Below are 22,696 nucleotides of genomic sequence, written 5' to 3' on the forward strand. Positions count from 1 at the left end.
CTCCTATTCAGCGCACATGAGTTGCGAATAAATGTGCGGATAGCAGAATAAAAGACTGCAATATCCGTCGGTGATTTCGACGAGATAGAATTCACTCGAATCGTACGATTATTATCCTCGATCGCATTTGAATGCGCGAACATATCGCGACGGAGTTAAAAGCCGTTACATCGCTCGCGTTAACATTCAGAATACGTCTTTTATCGGCGGGAGTATATGGTTTCTCGTGCCGATAGACGGAGAAGTTATTCACACCATGACCAGAATCACGGAAATAGAAAAATTGACTCCTTCCCCGAGACGCTCTTCCGGGAATATCCTTGAGGGAAAAATAAATTCGACGAATTCCAGCCAGCGAGCTACGCGGAATAACATAACTCATGCTGAATCTCTCGCGTCTGAATTTCCACGGGCTAAAACTAGCGCGGTAAACTCGCACGATATGGAACGTAAACACTTGGCGTTCTTAAATTTCGCGATTGCTGTGTGAAAGCCGCACGGAGAGAGAGAGAGAGAGAGAGAGAGAGAGAGAGAGAGAGAGAGAGAGAGATAGAGAGAGAGAGAGAGAGAGACACAGAGCAAACGAGTTGAAAGAATTCGTATTTCATATTTCTTCCTCGTGTTTTCCCCGAGAGTTTATTCGCACCGGATTTGCCGAACCGCATTTATTTCGATTAACGCGAGAGGAAGCAGAGGGTGGACGGATCTGAAATATCTTTCCATCGAGAAATTCACCTCTCACACGAGGCGTTCGCGAAGGGTGTCACGAAAGCACCACCGTTGGCAGAACCGAGATCGCGAATCTCGGATCGACGAGTAGCACGTCCGCGGGCGGACGTATTCATACGGTACAAGTAAGTCTTGTTGACTCGATTTCCGCGGCTCCACCTCGCAGCGGCAAAGAGGAAAAGGCGATTTTAGGAGGATTCGCCGCACGAATCGCCGACATTTCTTACATTTTTCCGCTGGCACTTTCGATATTTATGGAAATCCGACTGGGAATATGCTGTTACATCGCGCGTAAAAATCTCGTCGGACAAAAAGTCTTACACGAAGCGTGAGCCCCCGGTGAAAGGTTTTTCAACAAGAGCAGAACAAACGCACGCTCGTCATCATCGTCGTCGGTATTCTCTCCCGTTACGGGCGCGGCAGCCGTCGCTGTAACGAATACCGTAGGCGAAATAAGATTGTCAGCGGGAATTATGGCCGGCTGAGCGAACAAATTTAGCGTAAAAATTCCGAAGAATCGGAGAGAATCTCGTTCATTGTTTATTACACGATGCCGCGTCAGATTCGCGTTTCTGCTCGCAGAAATTCCGAATTTCCACCGGACGACAATTGCGAACGCTACTCCGGCGCATTCGAAGCAAAAAAATTTGCGAAAAACTACAAAATCCGAGAGACAGATTTTGTTCCGCACAAAAGGGGAAAAAGAAAATTATATTTTAACAGCGCACCGCGTATTTTTCCGGCGGCGGTGTCGCGCGACGGCGCGCCGTTTGCCCAGAAATGAATGAACGCGAGCGAGAACGCTAGTCGCAGAGAAGCCGACTACTTGAAGAATCCAATTTCTCTACACAAGGCGACCGCGAATATAGAAAGAGGCCGGGCATTGTTGCTCTCAATAACCATATTGAGAAATAGAATCTGTGTCTTCTGAATGATTTATCGCAAGCTCGATATGCTCATTTGTTTTCAATCGCCTTCACTCAAGGAAAGAAAACGAAAAATAAAGGGAATCTTCGCTCTTAATAAACCCGCTTTAATGAACCAATGCAATGTTCTTTTCCCTTTTTTTTCTCTTGCAGGCGTGCATTTCGATACAAGCAGCGAGAGCCTAGTAAGCGAAATCACCACGGCAATCAAGGTCTACGCTTACGGCGTCGAGGACTTCGTCAACGATCCGAAAAATGCGAATCGCAGCCTGAACACTCAACTGAGCTGCGAGGTCGCCGGCGAGTCGCGCTGGAGCACGGGGGATTTGTTTTTCAAGTAATTCCGCGTAACTTTCCGCTAAAATGTCGAGAGCTTTGTTCGCCCGTCGGCCTCTTTTTTCTTCTTCCCTTCGCTCGTTTTTTCTCCCCCTCCTCTCTTCGAATCGTAGAGGGGTTTCCCTTCGGAAAGATTCGTCAGACGTGGGACTCCTCCCTCACCCTCGCACGGTGAATTCACTGACTTTTACGAGATCTCGCAAATTCTCAGGATTGCGTGTGAAACATGACGTGTAATTCAATTCTTAAAAGACCTGTCGAAGAATCAGTATTTTGCTCGTCCTACTGTCAAATTTCCACACTTTAAAATTTCAATGCCGATGTATTCGCTGCTCGACTTATTGTCTTCAAGTCGTTTGAAAGGATTACCAAGTTTTATCGCGCGTCGAAAGTACCCTATTCTCTCTCGAATTTCTTTCTATTATCCATCTCATCGAAGCGCGAATATACACAGGGTGGTCTGCGTATACAATTTAATACCCCCCGAGACCCTCCAAGATCAATTTTCATTGAATTCTATAAATCTCGGGGGTCTTTAAATCTGTGTTAAAACTTACCCTCATTCATCCCTCTTGAAAGGTAGAGTGTTAGAGGATAGCTTTAAAATTTTAATTGGATGAACTTTAGTAAAAAGATGATGAAATAATCGCTGTTGGTGTAACTTTTATCGCACCACTGTTTGAAATAAAAGTAGGCACGTGCTTGCTCCATGACTCGGTGAATTCGCTTGAGTGAAGAATGTCATCATACATGTCAAGCGGAATTCTCTCTTAGAATTCTCCTTGTTTGTAGCCTGTTTGTTCAGTTTTACGCGGGTCACCCTGTACATCGAACCTCTTGAGTCCTTATTGTAATTTTCAAAGTACTCGGCGAGTTTCTGTCTCGTGTATCCTAGCAGATCGCAACCCTCTTCTCTCCCTCTAATCCCTTTAGATACTTGAAAAACGTCTCCGTCGAGGGTGACCAAGGCAAGCCGAATGTGGAGTTCACTCAAGACGGCGTGCTGAAGGCGGCGGAGTTGAAAATTATGAACCTCCGTCCGGGAGTTAGCAAGCAGCTCGTCTGGGAGGAGGTGAGCCCGAATTATTTCGCATGTACTTTACCAGCCGCGAAACTTTACCGAGTCACCGAAAGCTATTGCTAGTCGCGCGCTCGCAAATAAATATATAAAGACGGGCCGAATAATTCAAGCGAAGCGCCGGAGCAACAAGACGAAACTCGACAACGGGGGATCTCTCTCGGGCGGTTTTCTTCGCGCGCATACGCGACGCTATTAATGCAATCAGGCGTTTGCATACATCTGCATAAATTCTGCAGAGCAAGCGAAAAGAACTCCCGCTGCAAAGAGCTCACACACGCCCCATCGATATACCGATCGGCCGGCAATCGCGCGCTGGGAATTTCCCTTTGCCGCTCGGTGAATCGTTATCACACCGCGAGTGAGAATTGCAATAACACCGATGACCCTTCTACTTACTTTTTATTCGTTTCGATAAAACCCGCCAATCGGGCGACGCTCGCAATATCAGTCGATTTTTCAGTCGTGTTTATTCTTCTTCTGTCTCTCTCTCTCTCTCTCTCTCTCTCTCTCTCTCTCTCTCTCTCTTCCTCTCTCCTTTTTTAACGTGACGTTGTCGTGACAAGTGTCGAGAGCCAATATTCGCGATTGTACTGGAGGGCGAGCGAACTCGAAAGCAGCGGGCCGCCGAGTTGCAATTTTGGGGGAGAGAGGGCATTCCGGGCGAAATTCCCTTGTGGAAAAATATTCCTTTAGCGTGGAGTGCAAAGTGGCGTCGAGAGCCGAACGCGCATAGCGGTGTCGCGCGAAAGGACAGGAATTTATCTCGCTCTCGGCCGAAAAGCTTTAAAGGGAACTCGGTGTAGTGCACAACGCGCGATCGCGTCTCTCTTTCGTCGCTCGTTGGATTTGCGGCGCCGAGCCGCGAAATTGCGGTAAACTTCAGCCGTCCTTTTGCCGTCGATCGCGCTCGTCGTCGTCGTCGCCGTCGTCGCCGTCGGCACCCACCACCGTGCGATCGCGCGCATCGCCGTCGAAGAACCACAAACGAGAAGAGCGTTAGGTCGTTTTGCGAGGATCGACGCAGTGACCTCATTATAATCCGTGGCCCTCCGCATTTTTGCGGACGCGCGCAGTCGCCGGCAGCGGATAATCCGCATTAATAACTTAATGTAATAGGGCGAGGTTTTTAAGTCTCTTTCTCTCTCCCTCTCTCTTCCCTTCCCGCGACCTCAGCGGTTGGCTTCTCGTCGCGGAGCGAAGAGGCGGGCACGTTTCTGCTCTGACGCTCCCGAGAAATTGTCAGGCTCGGATGGCTCGTAATCGCGTTATGAATTGCCGCTCGCAAGATATTTCAGGATACGAGCCTTCTCCACCCACCCCTTCCCTCCCTCTCTCCCACCCGTTGCCCGGGAGCGGCGACACAATTGTCACGTACGCGAGACGCTCGGGATATCTCCGCGGTGCTTCGCTAGATAAAACTATTACAGCATCCCTTAATGCGCACTACGGAAATTCCCGGCGAAGGAGATATCGAGGCGTGCGCGGTCGCTCGAGAAAGATCCTCCTCTCCCTCCTGAGAGTGTCTTCTCTGTCGCGTGAGTCCTCGACCTGCACGAGCGCGAGTTGCTCTCGGCAAGACTAGCTCGCCTTTTAAATGATTTTTAATTTCCCGTGTATGCCGGTAGAGAGAAAGAGAGAAATAGACGGCAAGAGAAAGGCAAAACGTGTGGGAGAGCATATCACGAGAGCGTAAAAGCGTTCCTTAAGGCGCACCGCTTTCGCGGTCGCGGCCGAGCAGTTTTGCACGGCGAAACGGCACACACGAGATATTTCGTCTCTGCAGGGCGCTCGCAAAGCGAGGAGCAAGGTGCAATTAATTATATAAATATATTATTACGCGGCCGCGTACACGCGACGGTCACCGCTACATTTTTCGTTCACCTAGAAAGCTGTGGTGCGTAGATAAGAGTGACCTGTAAAAACAAAAGTGACGGAAAAACACGGCCACGGCGAAGCGCACACAAAGTTGTTCGTAAAAATATCCGTGCTGAAAAATATACTATGAACCGTTTGTTTTCGGGAACTATGAGCAGCGCGCCAGGTTTTCAGCATTTTCACAGTTTTTGTCATTCATTATCTGGTCTTGACATCGTCCTGATGGCAGATCCAATCGATTGACTACTACTCGTATCTGTGATGAGTCGCTCTGCTTGAGCGAACTGTAAAGTACACGTTCGTGCGCTTACACACACACACACACACACACACGCATAAGTATACAGAAAATAATCCAATTTCGCCGCACGTCCTTTTATCCGTATCCTGCACCCCGGGATTACCTTCGTAAAGTGTCGGTGAAAGTATCCGACTGAGATTTTTAGCTCTGTGCACGAAGGAGTTTTTAACAGTAGTATTAAGTTTTCGCAACTTTGATGGGAATTCTCCGACGAAAATGCCGGCGGACTTTAGTTTCACCTTACGACGTTCCGTGCGCGACGCGAATCCATCTTTGTCCAGCGTGCTGTTTCATCCGGCGGATTCTTTCGTCACCTCATTAAAGTTTGGGACGCTAACGTTGTGAGAGAAGCGCGATGTTTCGACGACGACACGGCTGAGAGTTTCCGCCCTCCGCTCATCTATCCACTTCGGCAAATCCGCTATTTGTGAGGAGGGATAAGCCCTTTCCGCCCAAGTGGACCCTTTTTGCACAACGGCTGATAAAGCCCTTGTACCGTTCGCGAGCTATTCGTGATTTGAGGAGCGCGACAGAATTTTCTTTTTAACCTGAACTCAGATCAAATATTCCTCTAAAAGTTGCTCTGCTCTTCTGTGCGTGTCTTTTGCCACATTATTCTTATTATTATTATTATTTCACTATCTAAAGACTTTTGATAAGTACCAAGTAAAGAATATAGGAGCTTTTCTTACTTTTCTTACTTTTGTACGAATATAATTCGTTCATGATTTTCCCAAATAATTAATTTTCAATTCTGTATTCTTATTTTTGAAGGCATCTCGGTGGTGTGCAGCTTTGTTGCAGATTTTTGATAAATTCCTTTTATGCAGATATTTTTTTTACGAAGCATTCGTGTATATATAAATAACTTTGTAACAAGATTGAAATCCATTGAACTGAAATGCATGTCGTGTACACCAGAGGAGACATTGACATTTCTCTCGTTACTTTGTTCATTAATCAATCTAACAATGATCCGACAACTTCGTAATAGAGTTCGTGACTCGACAAGTTTTAAAGTACCTCCGACGTTGCGAGTGTGTGGCGTGTTCGTAACATTTTAAATAAATTCCTGGAAGCTAATCCGAAGGGGAGCTTTTCCTCTCTTTATCAGACACGTTCGCGAATGATTAATTTTTTACACGTTTGATAATTCGAATGCGCGCGTACGAGAAACCCACGGAACAGTTTAACAAAAATATATAATATTCATCAAATCAGCGTGTTCGCAACGTGAAAAGGGATTTGTTATTTTCTTCAATTTTTTACACCCCCGTCGAAATGCATTCAGCGCATTAAACACTCGGTTCCATCATGAAAGCTTTTTTCATTAATCTAACATAAAAAGCCGATCTATGAAAATTACGAGCTTGCTTAATCTCGGAATTTCGACGGAGTGCTCTGTAATCCGGGAATCACCACCGACATTGAACATTTTATGAAAAAGAGGCAATTTCTCGATAGAAATTATTGACGTTTATTTAAATGAAAGAGCCACATACACATATACATTCTCTCTCTCTCTCTCTCTCTTTCTCTCTTACACGGAACGATTACGTTTCCGCTGCGAGTCCCGCGTTCGCAGGTTAATACAACACCACGCGTTTGCTGGCACTTATCTTGATGACATATTATAATTAAAACACTATTAATCCAGGATTCAACCCATCGCGTAATAAAAGGTGCGCTAAAATTTAATTTACCACCCCGCGCGAGCGACGCGTTGGGGCGTGAAACTTTGTTATCTCGGCATTCGTGACCGAGACCCGATCCTGACGACTCACGCCTCTCTCTCCCCCTCTCTCTCTCTCCCCCTCTCTCTCTCTCTCTCTCTCTCTCTCCTTCGCATGAGTCACGACTTTAATTATTTCCTTTAATTTAAGAGAACACGCGACGACTACTATCTCGACACTTTGCCGTTCCTTCCTCCACGACGTTGGTCCTCTTCCTCGCGCAACTAGTCGTCTCTTCCTCTCGCCGCCACTAATTATATCTCCCGTTCGTATCATGTCAGCGCGAATCATCACCCAGCGAACCGCGAACACGCCGAGATTTCCATTTATTCCGTCCTGACAGTGACGTCCTTCCGATTCCGCGGCAGAAATAATTAACCGGGATGGAAGGCACGAGCGAGCGAGCGAGACGCGGTTCGCTGCGCACGAACGAACAAGCCGATAAAAGCGAGACAGCGAGATATCGCGGGTGAACGTCGCGCAGAGGAATAAAGCCTTCGTGCGATCAAACTGAATTTTTAATGCGCACTCGATCTCATTTGGAGAAAAATAGAAGAATTTTCGGCAAAATCCCAAGCGCGGTTGACTGTTAAAGAGAAGGAGAAGAAAGATAATAATTTTCAAACTCAATAATAATTCAATAATAATTTGCAAATTTGCAAATTCAAATATTAAGAAAATTGGTCCAGACCAGGTATCGTTCAGGTTATATTCACAGGTTCTTTTGATGTGCAGTTACTGTTTTAATTAATTCTTTGGCGTGCGAGAGCCGAAGGATGATAACGTTGGCATAATCTCGCACGCTTCGAGGGAGAGATATCCATTTCGTTATATTATATTTTCAATTAGCCGTGCCTAGCCCGACTGGATGCGACGCTAATTCTTCATTTTGCACGCAGCGTTGCAAAAAGTACCCACATCAGCCAGGAATGTTTGATGTTTGATGTTTGAGACACACGGAGGACGCGCGAAGTTTCCCCGATTTTTTTTTTCATTCTTTTACTCCTTTTCCCAGCCATTCCCGGTTGACGGAAAGCAGCCGTTAAAAGCCGGGGACGACCGGCGCGCGAGGCTTTTCGCAGGAAATATTGAATCCCGAACGCTAATGGCTTATGCCGTATAATGGGCATCAGCGTGGCGTGAATAATGTTATTGAGCGCGAGTTGCTGCGTGCCGCGCGCGAGTTCATTAGAATCTCAAAGGCAACGAAATGTTTAACATCCCTCGGCAACTCGGCCTGGTGATCATCAAGCGCGGCCATCGTTTAGAAATCGCCGGGAATCTTAATAGCGTAAAACGCTCATCCGCATGAAGCCAACGTCACGGGGAAAATTACCGTGATAATTCGGCGCGTGCATCCATGAACATGGCCGTGCGACTCGGCAAACATCCATTAACGTAATTGCACGCATCGACGCAGTATATTGCCAGCCGCTACGGGGGGAGCGTCGTTTCTTTCTCTTCTTTCCTCTTTCCTTCCCTCTTCTCGCACGGGAAAATCACGTCGACTGTTGGCGCACGTATCGCTCAGCCGCAAATCACACTTCGGCCTTGCGCTTTGAAGAGAGGAACGCTATTTTCCAGCGCTGCGCGAATTGATACGACCGGTTCTCGCGAACGCCGCTGCTCGCGTTATCTCCGGTATACGACCGTAAGAGAAAATCAGACTGCTGTCCGTTAGTAATCCTCGCTAATGAACACGATCGCGAATGATGATGAAAAATGATATTTTTCGCGAGATCTCGCGCGACCTCGACAACGGTTAATAACTTGACACGGCGTGTTTTCCGTGCATTTCCCTATTGAACCCCGGTCCTCTGCCGCCAAATAGCGGGCGGCCCGAGAAACCGGTGCGAAATATCGTGCGTGAGATGCGTCGATCGGCTAATCACTTTACGTTACACCCACATAAATTCCGATTCTTCCCGCGCGCAAGAATCTCGCTAAAATCGCTGAGGATGGTTTCCTCTGTTCCTCTTCTCTGCCTCCTCTCCCTTTCTCTCGCTCGCTCGCGAGCTCGTTTGCTCCACCGGCCCTCCCTTGTACATTCGTGTAAACGCGAAATTAGGTCGTCACTCAGGAAGCTGAAACTAGAATTAATTAATATGCGCACGTTCCACAGTTGTCGACTAGATAACGCGAGCGCGCGCGCGAAGCGCGAAGCGCGCTCGCGAAGCGCGGCTCCGACAATCAACAGTACACATGGACGTACGTGCGGCAAACACTCGCCATTTAGTCGATGTTTCAGGCACGCCACGTTTCGCGAGATAAATCGCACCGGGCACGGGGGAAATGGTCGCGATGAGACAGAGCGGTCTCGCTCGTTCCGACATTGCGCGAGCGACTTCGTTCGCGGCCTGTGGACTTCCGTTCCGCGCTTGTTTGTCGCGCGTGTTTGCTCCCGCTGTCGGTTCGCAAAGCGATTTACCCCGCTCATCGACGCGGATTTCATTAATTTACTTGGGATTTATATATATTTGTATATGTTTAGCTGACTGTTTGTTGTTTGTGTATACCGGCATCAGGAAACAATTGGTGGTGTTGTTCTGCGCCGGCTGGAAATGTATTTTATTTTATTTCGCTGATACACGTTGTTCTCTCTTTCTTTTATTCACTCTCTCTCTCTCTCTCTCTCTCTCTCTCTCTCTCTCTCCCCCTCTCTCTTTGTCTCTCTTTTCGGTAATAAGTTATAATATCGTATCTCCAAATTGACCGTAAAGATAAATTATTAGCCGGGACTGAAAACTGAAAAATTCCATTGTACCAAATTTGACATTGAGAGAGATTAATTTAACTCCCAACACCTGGAATATCGGAAATGGCAAGCGAAAAATATGCTCGAGAGATTTTTGTTTTATGTGAACTGTAACAGGTTTCGTTAAAGTTAATTAAAACATATCGAATTACAGTCGATTGTTGCCACGTGTCTTGCGCAATCTCGCGAGCGCCCGATAACGATAGTTCGCGTAATCGGCCGCAAATTGAACGGACGATACTAATTGGCAGTTAGAATAACCTGCTAGCAATGATTGGCAAGACAAGAGCTTAGAATGCAAGGCAGATATGAGCAAGTTATCGTGAACTACAAGTTCGGTGGAACTTTAATCGATAATTTTAACCGAGGATGCCGCTTTCTCCTTGCTCTCTCTGTCTCTCTCTCTCTCTCTCTCTTTCTCAAGCAGAACCTGTTATTCCACCTATTGACGTAGACAATGTAAATTGTACACTTCCGTAACTAACAACATCATTCACGCGACTAGTTGCGTACCGATGAAACATCCTTGCGTACGTACACCGAATCTCCAACCGCGATTGCTGCAATCTGCAGAAATCCGAGATGCTGGAAATATCTTTGGTAATCACGCCCGAAAAAGCTTGCACGTCTCGAATTTCATCCATTTCAATATGTGTTATGAAAAGTGAAATTCTAAATAATCTCTATTTTGCAACAGTCGGAGTGGGATCGCTGTATTTTTTCGCCGTATTTACATCACTTAAAAATTTTGCAATTTTGCACAGTATTTATATTAAAAATAATTACACTCACGTCAGCAGAAGATTATGACGCAATGCAATGGAAACGAAGAGACTCCTCAAACACCTCAGCTGATCTGCAAAACTGACACATTTTCACGCAACATGACGCGCTCGGATTTCGTCGCGCGCGCTATGCGATTAATTAGCGCGGGTTGAAACACAATTAGCTCCGGACAATACAAACGAATGGCGACCGTTGCGTGACCGACAATACATTTATATATATTATACGGTTATACGGTTATACGGTTATAATTTATATATTAATTAACCAATTTATCGCGAGGCGTGTTTACATGCGGGTAAATTGAGACACGCAACGAGCGAAAATAATACGCGTGTCGGCAAATCGAACATCGCAGATCTCTAAGCAACCTGCTAAAGTTGAGCGCGACGTCAATGCGAAACGTTGACAATCAGTTTTCCGTCCGCGACGCGACACGTCTATCGCCGTGCCACCACCGTCGATCCCCGGAGGCCACTCGCAACAACAGCCGCATTGTCCTCGCGTCTAAATTTTTTTCAAGCCGTAACGTGGGAGTTTCCCCGCCCCGACCGCGCCACAAGTTAACCGGCGGGATTTTACGCCAACGCGATCTTTTATTTTCGCGCGCCGCAAGTCCATATTGATTTTTCCCTTTAGTGTCCTATATTTGCCGCCAAACAAACATGAATTCCGGACATTCTCGGCGACCCGCAGGATTACGCGGTAACTACGGAGCGCGGTCGCGCAAAGTCGGCTGGGATAACAAAAGCGCCGAGAAAAATCAATTAAGATGACACGGGGATGGCCGAAGAGTGAGGAAACAAAGGACTACTTACTGATCCGGAATATTTCAAGTAATTGGCTGGATGGCTCGCTCTCCTGTTTTTCTTCTCGATGTATCATAAACGGGCGGATGTGTGCGCGCACACGCGCGCCGAGGGGTCGAAACGAAGGACAAAAATACACCGGATTGCAATGGAATTACAGCGAATCGCGTGAGATCGCCGCCGGCGCCGGGCTGCCGATACGAACGAGATGAAAATCGCCACGCGAAAATGTAGCGGCCAATTTGTCAGCGCGACAATGGCTCCCCGGCGTGCAGCGACGTGCGATCATTACACGTGTATACGCCGCGTTCCCGAGGGGGCTTTAATTCTAAATCGCACTACATCACAGCTCTGCAGCAATCGGCCAGAGGGCGATGGCGGGGCAGGGCGCGACTCTGTCGTTACATGGAACTTCATGCTATAAAGCGGGAAAGCTCGTCGCAGTGCTCAGCATTCTAGAAAGGGCTTCCCGAAAGGAAAGAGAAATGGCTGACTTGAACGCGGTATCTTTGCCGGTCTGGAGAGTACGGACCGCTCAGCGGTTTGCTGTGATCTCTACTTGGATCTCTGGATCCTCATCTCAGCTCAACTTAACAGCAGTGAATTACATTGTAAGCGTAGAGCTTAGTGTACCTTAGACACCTTTGAGACGGCCGCTACGTCTCGCTGACGCGCAGCCAATGTTTCCAGTCCGGAGAAAAGAGGACTGGTTGTATATTTTCCTCTCTCTCTCTCTCTCTCGTCCCGTTTTCTCTCATTCCACTCTCCACTCTCCGGTGCAATGTAGAGTTCGCTGTATCGCCGTCGTGACAGATCGTAGCCAAGCGCGACAGACGCGGTCACTTTAATTAACCTCCGACAAGAGTAAGTCTCTCCGCCTGTCACATTATTAGCGCTTTAACGACGAAGCTCCTCGACCAAGTTCCGGCGAGTCAGGATTCTACGACGGTATTCCTGGCGCGGCCCCAGGATGTCATCAGCACGGGGCGGAGAGGCAAGATGAACCGCGGAGCGCTCTTTGCAAAAGGCGACAGGCGGCGACCGCGATCGGCGTCGATCGCGTGTAAGTAGCCGGCCGCGAGCGCAAGACCGCGAGTAATTAATCGATTATCGGAAATGTGGAAACGGCGCGAGAGCGCGGTGTCAGCGATTTAACCACCGGCCAACCTCGTGTCGTCGCGTTCGCACTCAAAATGACCTTTCGCGTATGTAATGCACGCGCTCTCCACGCGAGTACCGAAGCTAAGATCAGCATAATGCGAGCGCGGACGTGCGAGAGAGAGAGAGAGAGAGAGAGAGGAGGGAGGACGCGCGCGCACGGTGTTGCGAGCTAATTAGCGAAATTGCTTGAATAGTGCCATCCGATGACGCCAGTGTACTTGTCGACGAGATGTTAATTGGTCAGTAAGTGTAGAGAATAGGGAAGTGGATCGCGTGTCTGTCTATTACGAGCACGGGAGAATCCTTCACGCTGTGATCCGATACTCTGGTACTCGAGTACACGGACATTTGGAGGAATTAGCGTGTACGATACGTCATCGTTCGGGATTAATTCGTCTGAGATTGCTTCCCGTTATTCGCGAGGAATATAAGCAAAATATTATACTTGGTGAGATCGGGAAGTCGCACTGAATGCTTTCGCGAAATATTGTCGTTGCTGAATAGTTGTACAGTCTAAGCCAAATGTACGGGAAAATGGTTTCAAGTAACACGCCTATATATCGGAACTTGTATTAAACATTCATCTGGTTGAGCTCGAGATTGAATATTAGGAGCTCGCAAAAGTTTGTCGCATTTTTACGATCCCTGTAATCCACGCTGCGCTCGAACCAAGTATTCGCCATTCGTTATCCACCGTTCTCCGCCACCTCGTCGATAGTCAAAACTCACTACAGAATCCAATTTCACGTCTGTGAAATTACTCTGTCTACTACTGTAAAATTATACGCCTGTGAATTACATCTTTTGAGTACGTGAACTCATTTGCTTTTTGATATGAAATTTTCTCGCGAATCTTGAATATATCGGGAAAAGTTAATTACTATGAAGGTTTCGCTTTAATATCAGGTGATATTATAAAATCACAATATTATAAGTCAGATTAGCACTGAAAAAAATACACTTATAATTATTACGAGTAACAACAATTAACTCTTTAACTGTAGCAAGTTGAATTTCGCGCGAACAGTGCTTCAGCTGGCAAAGAATGAATTTTCAAAAATTAAACATTAAAATCTTGTGTCCAGGGACTTTTAAAGTCGCTGTTTATGAATATAAAATCAAAATTTTTCAACACGTCGACTAAATCAGAATTTTATTTCATCAAAATAAAATTGGGACATCTTTTATAAAAGAAAATTAGATAATGAAGATACCTGATATTTTTATCTAAAATTTAAAAAGTAACAAATACTGAAATAAAGAACAGATATAATTTTTTTATTTTTAAGATTCACCGTTGAAAAGAGCGACTTTAAAAAATCCTTAAATATCCAATTCTTAAAATATTGAACCACCGAAAATATCGAAACTGCCAGTGTAAGTGATTGAGATTTCATTTCAACTTTCTAAAATCCGTCATCACTGAATCACAGCTAGTTTCTTAATCGACTGAGTTCAATCGACTGAGGTTAAGCGATTTCATTTGACTCACGACCTAACAAAATACCGGGAGAAATACATTCACCGGACACACACACGCGATGATGGCCACAAGAAACCGAGCCAGAAACCACGACGTGCGCGCCCGTACCCCGTCGTTCCGTTCGCTGTAGAAAAGTGCGCGAAGACTCGCTAATTTAGTATCTAATAACTCGCCGAACTTCCGGTGCGCGCACACTATGTGTACTTCGCTCGCGCCAAGTTGCCTGAATCACGCCCTTTTCCATCCGCGTTTCCGATCACGATGCCCCTCGGGGCTCACCAGCTCGCCCCTTCCCCGCCTGAGCTAGTTCGAAAGTCGCCCCTCCGCCGGAAGCGATATTCTTGGGCGGAAATTTATGCCGGAAGTTTCGCAGATTAGAGAGAACAGCCTGGAGGGACGGAAGAGAGAGAGAGAAAGAGAGAGAGAAACGGCAGGGGTGATACAAGGTGCAGGGGGGTGCGACAAGGGGTACGACGCATGGGACAACTGGAGCGGTGCCAAACACCGCGGGCTGTATCGTCGCAACCGTTAAAACGCGAGCAGCGTAGAACACAGGGTAATCCCCGCTTGCTCGGTTTGCCGGGCTTATCGAGAAGGTCGGTCATCGTGGCAGCTTTATGTCGCGGTCGAAATCCTCGCGGTCTAATTAACCCCTTCCGCCGCGTCCGCGTGATCCACCCTTCGCCTCCCTGTCCTCCCCCCGATAAATTTTCGTCCGAGCAACTCCTCGTGAGTTTATTCGACCGTTCTCCTCTCTCGTTTCGCCTTCTGTTGGCCTTCGTTCCGTCACGCGCCGTTGAATCTCAGAAACGTCCCCGAAATGCCTGTAATTGGCGGGAGGGGACGTAAAAAAATAACGACCGCGTCGGGAAAGCCCCTCCGACAGATTGAAAAGTTAAGGGCGGATGGAAATTGACGCTCCTGCAGGTGGTATTCCCGATTTGTCGGAATCCGGAGCGTGAAAACATTTTCGAGCGAGAACGGAGCTGAGGAGAATTTCGACATATACGGCGCAGGAGGGAAGATTCCCTCCCGTGAGATCGACTGCGTCGTTTCCTCGCGTATTATCGCGAGGAACCCTCCGACTCCTTGCGCATTCCGCGAATCGCGTACATCAGAATTAGCGGAACAGAATCAGTAGAGGGGGGTCAGTACATCGTAGTTGGCGAAACGGAATCAATAGATAGGCAGATAGATTGGCAGATCGGGATGAGTAGCGTCAGCCGTCGCTCATTTGTTCGAGCTAATTGAGACGCTTTGTGGGACGTCAGAGTTTACCAATCGGAAGGAAGAAATCTCAGTGAGTGAACGGGAAACTGACGAGAGCTCGATGACGAGGAGCGACGGCTCCGTTACCGCAAACAATCGTAGGAAATTTTGATCGAGATGGGCAAGAGAAACTAAAGACGTCCTCCAATATGATAAAATTATAATTGCTCTAAACGAAATTGCCTTACAGTGTGACACGTGAAGGCGTATACAAAAAAACGACTTGGCCTAAACGCGGAGATTCTAATTGCATGCGGAACAATGCGTAGCCTATCTCGAATTCGCTAACGAATTGCTTAATGCTTGCTGAACAAACACCAATTGGTTTATTATGCCCGCCAAACGAACCGGAACCAAAGAGAGCAAATCTTGTATCTCCGCTTCTTTTATTACATACTCCATCGGACTCTCCGTTTCTTTTTTTTTTTCTTTCTTTCTCTGTTTACTCGAATTCTCGAGCGAACGATGAGCCTGACTGTCTGTTTGGTGACTGTGTGTGCTTTGTTGTGCTATCACGCGTTTACCGCATGATTGTTAAATATTTCTTATACACATCGTCTAAATGTATGTCCGTATTAAAAGCAGATTGAAGTAACTGGGAACGTAGAAGATGTCTCGAGATCTAATTAGGATGCAGAGTTTGATCTCCCGAGGTCGTTTGTTAATTAGAAAAAAAGTTCCTCTGAGTCGAATATCGAGTCGAGCTCGAATTATAAGTTCTACGAGTTCTCGTCTTGCGACCAGCAAAAAGTCCCGTCGCGATAACATATGACAGCTTTGCCCATGCGTAAGAAACATGTCGCGCGAACTGGACCGAACTGAACCGAATCGACAGATTGCCTTCGGTGAAGGCGAAGACTGATAGAGATGAAAACACAAGCGCGAATGTAATGAATAACTAATTCGCGCGCGTGCGCGCCGCTGAATTTTCACTCAGCTCGGTTGGTCGATACGTCAACCTACGATGTCTCATGACTCCCGGTGGTTATTGTGCCGGAAAGTTTCGTCGTCGAGCTCCGCTGCGAAACGATAAATTGGTTAACAAGATGTAACCGCTAATGTTTCGCCAACTACCGCCGGAACTTATAATTAACGAACGACACGCTAATGGGACCGCGATAATTAGGAGATCTCACGGAGGCTCCGCGATGCGTCGATTCCGCGTCGATAAGGCGCGAGCGTGAGCGCACGGAAATGCCTAACACGCGCGGAGCGACATGGAAGAGGGAATGAGCAGGCGAAGAACACGTTCGCGTTCGCGGCACTATGCGCGGCACGGCTAACCGCGTATAATCTCGGAGTAATATAATGAACTCGTAATCTGTTTATTAATTCATGGCATGTTAATATAGTCATTAATTTATTGCCGGCGCTTTGTAGTCGCCGCCGCCGCCGCCGCCGCCGCGTTGCGTGTGTTACGTTTCACCAGATATTTCCCGCCGAAGTTTAATTTCCGAGTCTTCCCTGTGTGGTTTGCTTGTTACCGCATTATGTCATGATCCCCGATTTAAATTAAGCTACATAATATGCTGGCGGAAAGAGAGAGAGAGAGAGAGAGAGAGAGAGAGAGAGAGAGAGAGAAATACGTATATTGTTTATCTCGTTATATTAATATTGTATTATATCGTCATGAATCTCAACATGCGGATGCACACGAAATTTCGGTTTGTTGAAGTTTCAGAGGGCTGAATATTCGCGAGAATGAAATGCAAACGCAAAGAGAGAAATTCGTGTAAGATGTATGGGTTTTCTTGGAAACATTTGCAGCAACTTGAAATTATATGCAAATGCGCGCATACACATGTACACACATACGCGATATGAGAAAGAAAATTCCGCGAAAAATCTCGAAAGATGTTCATTTATTAAAATTATTATTAAGATTACTCTCACAATATCACGTAGAATTCCAGAAAAGTGTCAAAAAATACATTTTTCGACTGTTTCTGGATTTAAACAAATACATGTCTATTTGATAATATTAATGTCAAACTGATGACATGTAAAATGATTTTCCTCTTAGACATATATTAAGGCCGCACGATATTCACAAAGCTGACGTCTTTAACAAATGCCACAAATTGTCATATTTAACTGATACAAATGATATTTTTATCGAATAAAACAAGAATAAAAATAAAATAGACATGAATAATAATAGTTATTATATAAAGAAATTCTATGACTTTTCCTCTTTCTAATGGTATATAATAAATTATAAAAAAATAATTTTATTACCATATAGTAACGCATCAAAACTTAGCTCGCTTGCACGAAAATATCAATGCTATCTATCAGAGCATATCGATTTTTGAAAACGTACTCGTCGTGACTCGTCGATTGGACTTAATCGGTTTTGTAACCGATGCTTCGTACTTTAATATCCAAGAAAGAGCGTCTGCTTTTATCTGCTTTTACGACAGCTAGAACAAAATAATTATTGCAATGTTGGTAGACACGCAATGTCCCGAAATCAAAATATTGAAATTTGAAAACTAGGACTATTTATCGACAAGTCATAATATTAAATACGAACACTGAGACAAATTATCGACACATACACACATATATATATATATATATATGTATGTATATATATGTAATGAAAACAACAGATTTTTTAAACACTTCGAATACGACTTACACCAACGACTGGTAGTACAAGAATTATGACAATCTCTTTAAACCATGTAAAATTCTTATCCTTAAACTGTATTATATTTCTTTGAGAAGGTTTATTATTATTATTACTATTATTATAATTATAATTCTATAATCATAATAAAATTAACGATATTCAATGATTAAATGATATTAACGACATATATTTGTTTAAATCCAGAAACAGTCGAAAAATGTATCTTTTGACACTTTTCTGGAATTCTGGCCCACTGTGGCTGGGAATAAGGACTGGCGTGTCGAAAACATTCAGAATTCTGCTGTAACTCCCTGCGATCTCCACTAATTGTTCTATTCAGGAATGGGGAGCGACGCGTAAATCCGAATAATTTACAATTCCTCAATCCTGCCGTGTCGCTACAATTTTGAACGCTCGACTCGATTAGTCTCGCGCGCCACAGCACCCCTGAGATTAGGGGCTCACACAGTGCCTCGAGTGCCTTCGAAGCGCGGATTAATCGTCCGTTACAATCCCGTTCGATGCTATTTTCGTTAATCCTTCGCGAGATCGAGCCGCTGTAAATAAATCCGATATAACCGCGTCAGCGCATAAATACGCTCGGCTCGTTCGCATGCGCCGCCCGTATAATTCCAATATAAACGGCAGATTTTCCGCAACGAAACGAGGCACCTCCGCGCGTGTATCTCGCTATTAATTCACGGATCCGAGCACGCGCTCGATGCGCTCGCGCACACCAAACGACGTGGCCGTGCGTTTTAATTGCGAGAGCGCATAAATCTCTCATGGGGTAATCGCCGGCTCTGCGGATCACGCGGGAACATCGAAACTGATCGAAGCGGGCGAAAGGAGGATGAGGTCTCCCTTGCCCTTCCATTCTGATTGTTTCGTTTTCTCGCATGACAGTTCGGACGCGAGATGAAAAAGGAAGGGAGAGTGTGTGTGAGGCAAAGAGAGAGAGAGAGAGAGAGAGAGAGAGGGAGAAAAGCGGATCATACTGCCGTACACGGGCACGTATATGAATTTTCATGGCGACACGCTTAGTGCGATCTACTCCCTTGTGCAGTATTCTAATATATAGGTGCCCACACACACACACACACACACACACATATTGACGACAGTATCGGCCCGACGAGGCTTTACATATTCAAAAGTTAGGCGTTGCTCACATCCGAACTCGAGGCAATTTCGTTTTATTGGGCCGTCTCATCCAGCAAGTTGCTTTGTGTGTATCCACTTTCCGAGAAGGCGACTTACTTTCTTCATGCCCGCGAGACGTGTACATGATCGTCGGATCAATTTCGACGGCCGACGGCGGTGTTGCGTCGCGGAGCGACCCACGTAGCGAGCACGTGCCCAAGGACGCAAAACTAAGCGGGAATGAGTTAAGTGAGCGCGAGCGCAAATAAACCGGAGCCCAGTTTCGCGGCGGAGTTGTTCACGTCGCCGTTAAATTGCCCGTTTGAACGGGACGTTTCGGAATGCGCCGAATAAATCAATTCGCGTTTGAATGCACTCGATTAAACGAGCCGCGCTCGCGCAACAGCGCACGCGGGGGGAGGGGGGGGGGGTCGATGAATAATCGATGAAGCGCGATGAAAATAGATACGGCCTGTTTAAAGTTTCAATTTGGATATGTAGTTGTGTTCTCTCGGGCAGAAAGAGAGAGAGAGAGAGAGAGAGAGAGAGAGAGAGAGAAAGAGAGAGAGATGGATAGGGACAATGTAGAGTCGAAATGACGCCTCGGGGGTTATCCTCTGGGGAATGTCTTTCGCGGCTTCGCTCTACCGCTCTCGTTCGGAAATCGATGCGATTTTGTGCGCGACCACCGAGTACGTGCGAAACGCGTCCGCCATTGCACGATACTGATATTATACCACCCACCATTTCGCGTTGAGCATCTATCCCATCGATGTCCGAGGTTCGAGTCCATCGACATCCACACGACCGGCTTCATCGACTCGGGACTCGCCGGCGCTGCACGTCATTCTGTGCGCGTCGCGCCCTTCCGGAACTTCGTCGCGCGTCCGGTCTCCGATGCGCGTTCCGCATCGTTCCGCGTTAATTGCACTTCAGTTCACTACATTGTACCCGCGTTCAGTGCATTCATATTCCGACGGAACCGCGACGGATATTTCGATGGCGCAAGGTCGGAAAGTTTAATTTACCTCGGGCTGGGCCGCACGAATTTTCGTCTAACGAGATACGGAATTCGCACGGCGGCCATCAGCCGCGACGAAGACCGGTTTCGCGGCTTTGTTAACGCGCGAGTTTATCAGCGCGAGAGAGGAAACAACGAGTATTTGGGGATTTTTCGCACACCATTTCGCGCGATTTTCGCGAAGATTAGTCCGCCATTGTTTTTGCCAGGATTATTTTCCAAATATCGCGGCAAGTTTAAGTTGACGGAAACTCTTCTCTTAAGGACGTCATTAAGAACGCGAAGAAAAAAGTACGACGATGTAGTTACTAACTTCCTCGTCGAACGTGTGCTCGACGTGCAAAGAAAGTTTCGGCAGAAAAAGAAAAACATTTTTGTCTTATTTTGTCTTGTAGCGCAACGTCTGCATTCAAAAGTATCAAGTCTCGCGCAGGCGGTCACTATAAATAAACGAAACAGGAAGAGAAGAACTAGAGAGAATCGCGAAGTCGAGGTTTCTGCGAGCGCGACAACTGCTGAACGTGTGAAATTTTGTCACTTGGATCGTATTGCAACATTTTATCGATGTCGATGTCGATGACCACGATGTATAAACTATTATAATTTAATTTATTTCGACGAAATTTATATGTGTTTGTGAAACGTAAGTAGCTTTTTATGCTTATCTAAATATTTACTAAATAAGTGAACATTTAAATCGCGCCTCAAGCGAAATGTTTAATATCTATAACTGTTGATATTCGAAGAAATTTAATGAAAAATCGTACTGGATTGATTGCAGATCTCTTTTAATGGTTTTGTCATGTATTTTATTCGACAGCGTATTTTTACTCAGAGGTAAAATTATGTAAACAAACAAAAATCTACAAAACTAATCGCATCGATCCTCAGGTCGCAGAATAACTCGCGAACGCAGTTTCAATTTTTCGATCGATTTTTAACATATCTCTCATTCATTGAACCGCTTCGAAGTCAGGATCGGGGTCACGTTGCGCCGAGATCTGCAACAAAAATTTCTTTCAATTCTTAGTTAAATTCTCAGTTATTATAGCAGCGTTTGCTCGATTGTTTCGACTGACATACATTTATTTTAAAAAATTATTTTGTCTTCGCGTTATGAATATGCCTCAACGGGAAAGTGCGCACAGCTATGAATGGGTTAGCGTCTCTTAATTATCATTCAAGATATTCTGGTTATATATATATATTTTTTTTATCACAAAAGGAGCACAATACGAATCCGTGAATTCATCTTCAAGCCGACATGCCCTGAACCGGATCTTCCGGTGCTGCACCCCGCATCCGCTGAAATTGCGCGTCCGCAGGGAACCGCCTTCTCCGGAACTACATTTGCCGTGCGCAATCATAAGCTCTGTCAGATCTGAAATAAAAATTAGTTTCTCCGATTATTAGTTTCCTCACTCGATTTTACACCGGAAAGCAGACTTATTTCACCCAGATGAGGAACCAATAATATTGAAGAGTACTACTCCCTCTCTCTCTTTGCTCTTAAAATAACAAAAACGTAATGCGATAGTCGCGTACACATTAGCCTCAAATTTGGCGGAGAAAATTCTCTCGTAACGTTGCTAGTGACAATAATGAGAATACATTGTTCTAATGAAGGTTACTAATGATTTCTCCCACACGACCATCGTGGTATTGTGTATATTGATGTCCATATATATAATTTGAATAATTTAAGGAAATCATGAAAGCAGCAAGCGATTTTATCGGATGTAATCGCTAGCCTGCGTCAAACATTGTTCCGTCTCGTCGGTATAATTATGTATATTGTTACATTGAAGCGCGAGACTTTCGACACTCTAAATCGCGACAGTAAACCGCAATTTATTTTAGTATTCAACTTGCACTATAATAATATATTCAGCATTATACCACATCATTATATCATAATCTGTAGTTATTTAATGTACGTTTCGTTAACAATTTTCGCATTCCTGTGCGTAATTATAATTTAATAATATTGAAATAATTAAATAAAAATATTAGAAAATCTGCGAGACTTATTAAATATTGTCAAAATGAAAGAAATGGCAGGATAAAAATTATTAAATTTTCACATATATGTCAATCTCTATTCGCGAATGATTCAATCAAAATATCATAAATCGTGATTTAAGAATTAAAATGTAATTACGATATTTTTAAAAAATCAACAACGTATGTTACGTACAGAAAATGTACCTCTAAATACTTTTATTACGTAAAACATCTTTACGTTTGCAGTGATTATCAGAAGCGGTGAATTGAATTTATACTGTAAATAGAAACGCAAATGTATCTCTTGATGATGCTACATAAAAGTGTCTCTGACGACGTAAAAAAAGAAAAATGAAAAATGAAATAAAGTACTGAAAATAGTCGTAAAATTCATCAACGTAAAATATTGACACAATTTTACGACTTTATTGCAGAGAAGAATGATTACGACGATAATTCGGCTTTTGTTAATTGTTAACGATAATATTCGGACAGAACAATTGAAAGCGCAATCTATTATTCTAAGGATTTTGCGCAAATCGATTTTCAATAATATATTACGGGGGGGGAAAAAGGAAATTAATACGGCTTCCCTGGGACTACGAATTAACGAGTAATTTTCACGGGCTTCCCTTGGCTTCTTTCT

General features: G+C 45.3%; 1 protein-coding gene across 6 annotated transcripts in view; it reads left to right on the forward strand.

The window, feature by feature from the left end:
* Nucleotides 1-22,696, forward strand: part of Nmdar2 (glutamate ionotropic receptor NMDA type subunit 2) — a 126,353-nt gene that overhangs the window by 63,122 nt on the left and 40,535 nt on the right. For all 6 annotated transcript variants that reach the window (XM_025307311.1, XM_025307313.1, XM_025307312.1 and 3 more), the window contains 2 exons: nucleotides 1,809-1,992; nucleotides 2,925-3,063. In XM_025307311.1, coding sequence (XP_025163096.1) covers nucleotides 1,809-1,992; nucleotides 2,925-3,063 — 323 coding nt within the window. The remainder of the gene's footprint in view (nucleotides 1-1,808; nucleotides 1,993-2,924; nucleotides 3,064-22,696) is intronic.

The sequence above is a fragment of the Harpegnathos saltator genome, unplaced genomic scaffold (genome assembly GCF_003227715.2).
Source record: "Harpegnathos saltator strain DR-91 unplaced genomic scaffold, Hsal_v8.6 scaffold845, whole genome shotgun sequence".
Taxonomy (NCBI): Eukaryota; Metazoa; Arthropoda; class Insecta; order Hymenoptera; family Formicidae; genus Harpegnathos; species Harpegnathos saltator.